At 42.9% G+C, this 9,012-nt stretch overlaps 1 protein-coding gene across 1 annotated transcript; it reads left to right on the forward strand.

The window, feature by feature from the left end:
- Positions 1–6,007: 6,007 nt before the first annotated feature.
- LOC311119878 (G-protein coupled receptor 4-like) lies at positions 6,008–8,261 on the forward strand (the record flags this gene model as incomplete). The annotated part of the gene is made up of 3 exons (XM_084194529.1): positions 6,008–6,176; positions 6,953–7,170; positions 7,719–8,261. 3 exons carry the CDS (start codon positions 6,008–6,010, stop codon positions 8,259–8,261), a joined length of 930 nt encoding a protein of 309 aa, XP_084050655.1.
- Positions 8,262–9,012: the final 751 nt, after the last annotated feature.

Raw genomic sequence — 9,012 nt, forward strand, 5'->3', positions numbered from 1 at the left:
GACTTAGGCTTCATCTCAATACTCCTTTAATTGTTGCTCTTTAGAGAAAGAGAAGGACTGGGGCTGTATCTCAATACTCTTCATGGTTAGGTGTAGGGTGAAGTTCTCCCTAGATAATCTTAGGTTAGTTTAGCATTTTCCCCACTGATGGTTAAGGTTCGGATTGAGGGAGGGGAAGCTGTTCCTAGATCTTTACCTAGGAGAAACATTAACCCGGAGCATGGCTTCATCTCAATACTCTTCCTTCCTTTCCTTCAGTACCCCAAACAGGTGAAAGGGCTTAAAATACATGTCATCCTTTGAAAACAAACATAATCTTGAAGGTAATATTTTTAGGGTCGCATTCATTAATGCACACGTATCAAAACGTTTTGTAACTGAAAACGCAAGAAAGCGTTTCTTATTGGACAAGTTCATGATAGTTGTTTTTTGTTTCAGTCCGTTTTCTTCCGTTTGGTGCTTAATAAACATGACACAGGTCTACAGCCACGATAACAACCCAGGATTGTAAAGAGACAGGATTTCCCTACACTTTTGTCACAGTGTTAGGAAGAGAAGACGGCGTCTAACCAGTTTCCTGGTCCGGATGAGATAACACTGAGGCTGGATGAAACTGCTCATAGAAAGCACTGTGTAGACCACACAGGTCAGCGGTGAGTAGGGCTGCAACGCTTTGATATAGAACCTTAACACAAAGTCAACCAGGGGCGGAACGTGGTGAACGCTAATCAACACGAAAACGGTCAGCACTTTTTAAAGGCCTGCTTTTTTGATTGGGTGGACCGCCTGTCTACCTGGCCCTGATTGGCTCAGGGACCTAAGGATCGGGATATTGCAGTCTGAGGTGATCGCTATGGCGATGACAAGGAGGCTCATGATGACCATCCACTTGCGGTCCGCATTTTGGAACTTCAGCGAGAGGCAGTACGAAGCGGAGAGGGAACACGCAGAAAAACACACCAACAGACAGGGACGGCCTGTTCAATAGGGCGATATGGGCGACGCACTGCCAAACGGGAAAAGGAAGGGATTTTTTTTCTAATCAATTATATCACGGCAACAGTAGTTATCAGTGTTGTAATCTGATCTGACTGCCACTAAATGTCAAATCAGGCTAAAGTCGTGCTTCAAATGGCCCCGCCCGTTTTTGGGCGATTTCAGTCAGGTTGAAAATCGCCCAGAAGTCTCTCATAGCCTGTCATGTAAAATCTATTTTTTTCAAATTTCAAAGCTTTCAATACATTCTCTATGGGTGTCTGTGGGCTTGCACTTACACGCTTTCGTCATACGTGACGTAACCATGAACGTAACTAAGCAAATAGCGGCTAGCAGCGTCTCTTTGCGACCTGCAGTGTGGCGTTATTTTATGTTTTTAATTTGTACACTTAGTGGCGTTATTTTATGTTTTTAATTTGTACACTTAGTTTACAAACATTCTGCCAACCATGGATTTCGAGTGGTGGGTTTTGGACTGATCTTGTTGATCGTGTACATACCCGCTACGAACGGACTAAATAATGAAAACGTTGCTGGCAGCGGAATCCAATACAGCTGGGAGACTTGGCTGGATGACAGAGTCCCGGACAGAGAAGTGGAGCCGGCCGGCTTCACCCTGGTCGGAGCGGACCTCGATCTGACAGTCACAGGGAAAATCGATCCTGGTAAGAGAGCGACTCTGTACCCCCGAGCCCCGACATTGAACTGCTTTCTGTGTCACTGTGACCTTACTATCTGCCCCGTGAGTTCCCCCAATTGTTTGTTACCGTTGTGTACTGTTGATAATCACAAGTTTACTGGAGAACTGAGACCAAGTAGAGACTTTGGACAGGGTGGATATGGTATAATAAAGGCAGTTTATTCAGAGGTAAAGATATCTGGAATCGCGTGCACGGACTCGTTCGTCAAACTCTTAGGGAGCTATCTGAAGAGAGCCCCGAAAACATTGTGTGCTGACATTTTATACAATAAATGATGTAGGTTGAATCTAGTAGTTCTGATCTTCTGATTGGTCCTGATGAGTTGGGCGAGGTCCCCTCCACTGTTGCATTGGCTCTGAGTCGGGTTCTCTGTCTTCAAATGTTCAGCCTAAAGAGAGGGGATTTTTGTGTGTGTGTGTGTGTGTGTTTAACAGTGATGATGTGTGTGTGTGTGTTTAACAGTGATGATGTGTGTGTGTGTGTGTGTTATCAGTGATGATGTGTGTGTGTGTGTGTGTGTGTGTCCTCAGAGCAAGAACTCGTGAGTTGGAAGAACTGAGAGACCTATGGCGTGGGTGTTGTCCTTGGCCACCTGCTGACAAGGCTGACAAGATAGGACTCTTTTGTCCATTGTTATAGGATAGGAACAGCATTGATTGAAAACAAACGCCCAACACAAAATGGGTCATGCACAAGATTTTAGTCAGACCAAGCTATAACATTATATATTTACTACGACAGTACATTCAACCAAAAGCTAATATAACAAAGGCATCAGAGATTATTTATAATCTGTCACAGAAACTGGAATCCATCTCCCCAGATCAGTCAATAAATGCTTCTGGTATTGACTTATATGCTGCCCCTGTCTTCATGTTGTTGCTGGACATATCTTTTTTAAAATGTGTGTAGGTCACCTAAATCCTCAGAAAAATTGCCCCTCCTGAGAATTTTTTCAGGAGCCGCCACTGCCAACAGACTAAACTTGGGCTTCTTGGTTTTCAGAAAGAACAGTGGGTGACACACAACGAGGTAGCTGTCCACACGTAGACAACATAGCAACAGAGGCCCGCTGAACTGGTTGAACCCAAATGAAACAAAGGAGGTGTCGACCCCCTTCAGGGTGAGGAGGGCGTATTCAACGGGGACCAGGAGGCAGAAGAGGAGGTCCATGACGGCCAGGGTGAGGTTGAAGATCTCAGAGGTGGAGCAGACACCAAGTTTACCTGAAATCATTGGTAATTACCAGAAATGTACATGTTAAAAACGTTGTAAATATAATTACACAATAACATTTAATTGTAACACAATACATTTGAAATGCATTCTACCCGTCTTTGCTTGAAACACCTGCAAAGCTAGTTTGTATTGCATTTTTTGTTCTTAAATACATATTTCATATGTATTACAAATCAGGTGACCAAGTCATTTCACATGCCATGGAATGTATTAATCTTGTGTGAAATTTCCGGTAGGGTGTAAGAGAGAGAGTGTGTCTGTCTCCTAGTGTGTGTGTGTGTATGTGTTTACCCAGGAGGTAGCGTAGAACCAGAGCGTTGGCCGGGACACACAGGACCAGAACCATAGTGACCGAGAGGAGGAGGTAGAGGGTGTAATGGTCGAAGGGAACAACTTCCAACTTCTGTGGTGTTGGAGGAGGAGTGGCTGGAGTTGAGGGTTAGGTAGTCCATGGTGATGATGATGATGGTGACGAGGACTCATTATAATGCTGTCTCTGGGAGTAGAGATGGGAATAGGTTTTGATGAAATAGAGTTTGAGCAGGGCAGGAGCAAAAGCCTGCACACCCAGTAGCTCTCCAGGAGGAGGGTTAGCCTGCCCTGCTCTCTCTGTACATAGACCTATAGACCGACATCTGGTCATACACAATGCCCCCCCCCCCGGCATTGTAATGGTGTTCCGATGTTCAATAACATGAAATTCTATCTATTCAAATCAGTGTGGAATCCATTAGTTCCAGGAACTTGTGGTGGAACGCAAATGACCCTCAAATCAAATCAAATTGTATTGGTCACATACACATATTTAGCAGATGTTATTGCAGGTGTTAAGTGTGATGTAACCTGGACAAAACATGTCATAATATACAGTATGTACTTGATGTTACACATATGATTGAATTAAGGCTCTAGTTGTGAAACCAATATTCTAAATAAAATAATGATAACATATTAAGAATAACTGAGAATCAATATGAAGCCATAGTCTAGTGACTGTATAAAGTCAATGGATCAATACACAATAACCCATTCAGGCCACACACTTCACAGTACATGACAGGCCCTATTCCAGATTAGAAAAGGGTTAGTAAACAGAATGTGAAGTGTAGCTGCCTGTAATCCGCCACTGTAAGGGACAGATCAAAATGTACCGGGGTGGAGGGGTGATCCAAAACAGGGGAGGGTTGTCAAACCTTTTTTTGTGTGGTTTTTTATTGGGCACTGGACTTACTTTTGATATTACCCTAATAAAGTTAAGAAACGTTTGTGAAGGTTTGTTATGGTGTGGCTATCATTAAGCTTTAACTACTGCAGGCCTATGATATGAAGGCAGTGCGCCCCGGCGCTCCAACTGACTCCGACAGATGATCTTGAGGTGAGGCCTACCAGAGATACTCCTATAATCTAACAATATAATGCTTATCTTTATACAAAATATTCTGTTAGAAAATTAATGAATTTGCCTCCTTCTGTACGTCTATATCTGTATAGCAGATGCAGTAGCCATCTGACATAAAGAAATGCACGTCGGTGTCGTAGCAAGCCCCCGGCATATCTCTACCTCTATCTCTCTGAGGTAGGCCTAAGCTTCTCTTCCTCCATAAAGGCCATATACAGCATGTGTGTGTGTGTTGACTTGTTGAGAACTAAATGCCCTAAAGGCATCATTCTTCTTCTAACCTGAGTCTACCCTACAAGACAACCTGAGCTGTAGCAGTAAGACCTTGCATTGTATTTCTCATGTCTCTAGCGCTACCGTTGACTTGCATCACCTGTTGACAGTGTGGAGGGCCTAGTCTACTTGGCCCTCTGAGTTGCATCAGAGAGAGAAAATATTACATTGTAAGACAGCCAAGATGATGTATCCCTATTCCCGATGTAGTGCACTACTTTTGACCGGAGCCCTATGGGCCCATATAGGGAATAGAGTGCCATTTTGGACGCAGCCTTAGTATATGGATACCATGTTGTTCATCACATCTATCCAACTCTACACCCCACCCCTATCTTTGGAGTAATTTCTCAAAACATAATTACATTACCCCTTTCACAGGCACCGCCCACCCCGTTTAGTGCCATCAACCAATCATGGCCTTCCGTTGTGGCTGCGCCAAAGGGAGGCTATAATGTTGAGGTTGTCGAGGTTCCCCAGATTGGTCGTATCCATAAGCGTCATCCTCCTACTATCTCTCACTCTCTCTCTCCCTCCCTCCCTCTCTCTCTCCCAGGGGACTGTCTTTATAAAGCATTGGCCACTGTGAGACGGGGCTATATGGAGTAAGGGCCCGGTTTGGCATACAGCTTGGCTTCTGGGGGCCAACAGAGCGATAGAGAGCTTTGCTACCGGGAGTCAGTTGGCGTGCTCGACTCGATAGTTTGTAATCAAAAGTCATTGGGTCCAGGGTTTACTAGACATGTAGATTGTAAAAGGAAAACTCACACTCATTTAAATAGTTTGTTCTACTGAGGGACTGAGACTGAAGGAGAAGAGTGGAGGAGGACCAGTAGAGGGACATATCCATCTCTGTTGAGGTAGGTGAGATTTTGATTTAGTTGATAGACCATTTTTTTTACTGAATTTGATTGCAATTTGTCACTTTTATAAGTCGTAATAATGCTCAGAAGAAATGTAAGTGGCTCTCTGTTCAATTTGAACGAGTGATGCGTTATGATAACATATTTTTTAAGCATCCATTTTAAGAGGTGCAGCAATCGCAATGAAATGATATTTATAAAGTGACCAGTGATTTTTTGATGTCAGCCAACAATATGGAGTGATTTTTGTGCCAATTTATTTTGGTACTAAAATCCATTCATACAATAAACTGAACTGACAGCATGCAAAAGTTAATGTAGTGGAATATAGTAGTTTTATGATAGCAGGCAGCATATCAAAGTCTATTGGTCCTCAACTCTGTAATCCACAATACATATACAATGATATACACTACAATTATATACAACTGTACAGTATATATAATATACAATTATAACTCATGTAAATTGTTCCCTTTTCCCCCTGTTTAGAACCAAACCTCTTCTCCACTTTGACCACACCTTCCATGGCGACGATGGCTAACTCCATAATGATGACCTCCGATGACCTCTCCCTGAACTCAACGTCGACCTTTAGCCCGGAACCTTGGACCCCGCCTCCCTGGTACCAATACCACGTCTGCTCAGTGGCCCCTTACGGATTCATCTTCTACTTTGGAGTCAAAGTCTTCAACCTGGCCATAGGTGAAGTAGCATGATGTACTACATTACCCATAATTCTCTGATAGTCGGTTTAGTAGCATGATATACTACATTACCCATAATGCTGTGGTAGTTGGGTGTAGTAGCATGATATACTACATTACCCACAATGCTGTGGAAGTAGTAGCATGATGTACTACACGCCTTCAATATAAAGTTGTTTTTGACGAAAATGAAAATGTTACAGTTTGTCACTTTCACGAAGTTGGAGTAATAACATGTTCAACTACTTAAAACATTGGCTGGAATCTAGGTTGTGCCTTTTGATTTCGTGAAAATTAACAACTAAGAAAGAAAAGTAAATGAGAGAAGTGAAACATTCTAACACCAAACCACGGCCTGGTCTGCTTGTTCTGCTTTGTAAGCTTTCCCGGAAGTCTTGTGACGTTGTGCCTCTGGGTTTAGAAACTATAGGACCCATGATGCTGTGGTAGTAAGTGTAGTAGCATGATATACTACAGTACTCATAATGCTGTGGTAGTAGGTGGAGTAGCATTATGTAGCTTTTGACCAGAGCCCTATAAAGTAGTGCACTGTATAGAGGGCTCTGATCAAAAGTAGTGCACTATTCAGGGAATAGGGAAAGTAGGACACTATATAGGAAATGGGTGTTATTTTGGACTCTGCCTTAGTAAAGATATTCCTGTCACTGACACAGTGGTGTCCCTACCGTCTATGGAGCCTGGTCAAAAGTAGCGACATAGGGAATAGTGTGCCATTTGGGACGCATCCTAACACAGTCCTTATCGATACAACAGGCACACCCTGCAACATACTGGTCCTGTGGCAGATCTCCAGCAGGAAAAGTGACTCGTCCACGTCTGACATCTTCATCTTTAATCTGGCTGTATTGGATGCCTACTTCTGCCTCATGGGGCCCATAGACATCGTCAACAGGCTGGTCCTGGACCACCAAGGCATCTGGTACTTCCAACGCTTTGCCTACGGGGTCAAAGACACAGCACCCCTCTTCCTGGTGGGTAGATAATAAGGCCTAGGTAGTTAATGTTATATAGACCTGGGTTATGTTATAATCTGGGTTATGTTATATAGACCTGGGTTATGTTATAATCTGGGTTATATTATATAGACCTGGGTTATCTATTATAATCTGGGTTATGTTATAATCTGGGTTATTTTATGAGCTTCTTATGTTGTAGTCTGGGTTATATTATAATCTGGGTCATATTACAATCTGAGTTATGTTATAATCTGGGTTATATTATAATCTGGGTTATGTTATATAGACCTGGGTAATGTTATAACCTGAGTTATGTTATAATCTGGGTTTATGTTATATAGACCTGGGTAATTATGTTATAATCTGGTTTATATTATAATCTGGGTTATATTATATAGACCTGGGTTATATTATAATCTGGGTCATGTTATAATCTGAGTTATGTTATAATCTGGGTTATACATTAATCTGGGTTATATTATAATCTGTATATAATAATCTGGGTTATATTATAATCTGGGTTATATTATAATCTGAGTTATATTCAATCTCTTTCCTCCCAGGTGTGTATCTGTCTGGACCGCTACGTAGCCGTGGTCCACCCAGTGCTGTTCACCGCTATCCGTGACAACAAGATCCGTGTTGGTGTCTCCGTGGTAACCTGGGCCCTCATCCTGGCCTACAGCCTCACCAAGAGCATCCTGGGAGTCATGTCTGTCAACGAGGTGTTCAGCGGCCTCATCCTCTTCGCCTTCGCCCTCATGATCTACTGTAACCTCTCCATCATATGGGTCCTACGCCGCTCCGTAGCTGGGAAGGAGGTGATGCACCCTGTGAAGAAGAAAGCCTTCAAAATGGTGCTCGTCATCTTGGGTATAATCTTCGTCAACTACCTTCCTCCTGTGGCTCTTGTTCCGTTCTTCTCCTACTACACGTTTGTCCAGTTCCGCTGTCAGGTGACCATCAGTGTGTTCTCCATCATGGATCTGAGTTGTAGTATGGAGCCACTGCTGTATATAACCAAGATGGACAGGCCTGCGTGTGTCCCTGACTGGTGCTGTGGGGGGAAGAGCTCGGCCAAGAAGCCCTATGAGGTTAAAGTGTGATGGGAATCATCACTATCCTGCCAAGTTACACAGTCAGAAGGCCCGCTAAATTCTACGGTTCCTCTTCTTAAACTCTGATTTTAAACCTTAACTTTAACAGAACCTTAACCACACTAATGCTAACCTTATGCCTAACCTCAACCTTAAATGAAGACCAAAAATAACATTTTAGTTTGCAGAAAGTTTTAAGATATAGCCAATTTTGACTGTGCAGCTTGGCCATTTAGTGGGAATCATGTGATAAGGGAGAGAAGAAGAAGCTGGTGGGTGGAGCTATAGGAGGACGGGCTCATTGTAATGGCTTGAATGGAATCAATGGAACGGACCATGTGTTTGATGTGCTTGACTCTGTTCCATTTATTCTATTCCAACCATTACAATGAGCCTGTCCTCCTATATCTCCGCCCACCAGCCTCCTCTTTGGGAAAGAAGGACCGGGGACAGTGGGGTGACCATCTACCAACTCCTGTCCTGGAGAGCTACTGGTATGCAGGCTTTCATTCCAGCCCTGCAGTACACATTAGATTCAGCCTGCACACTCCTGGCAGGCCTTAAATTAGGTAGGCCGCAATACACACATTTAAATATATCACAGGTTAAATGTAGTCTGTGTGGACATGTATACTGCTGTATTGCCAATAAAAACTATTAATATGTATTATTATTAGTATTAGTAGTAGTATTATTATTTTAACCTGGATAATACTAATAATCATTAGTGATTTCTGTGAATGTGATTGTTTGTTTATTT

The sequence above is a fragment of the Coregonus lavaretus genome (assembly GCF_964263955.1).
Source record: "Coregonus lavaretus genome assembly, contig: HAP1_SCAFFOLD_55, whole genome shotgun sequence".
In the NCBI taxonomy this organism is placed as follows: domain Eukaryota; kingdom Metazoa; phylum Chordata; class Actinopteri; order Salmoniformes; family Salmonidae; genus Coregonus; species Coregonus lavaretus.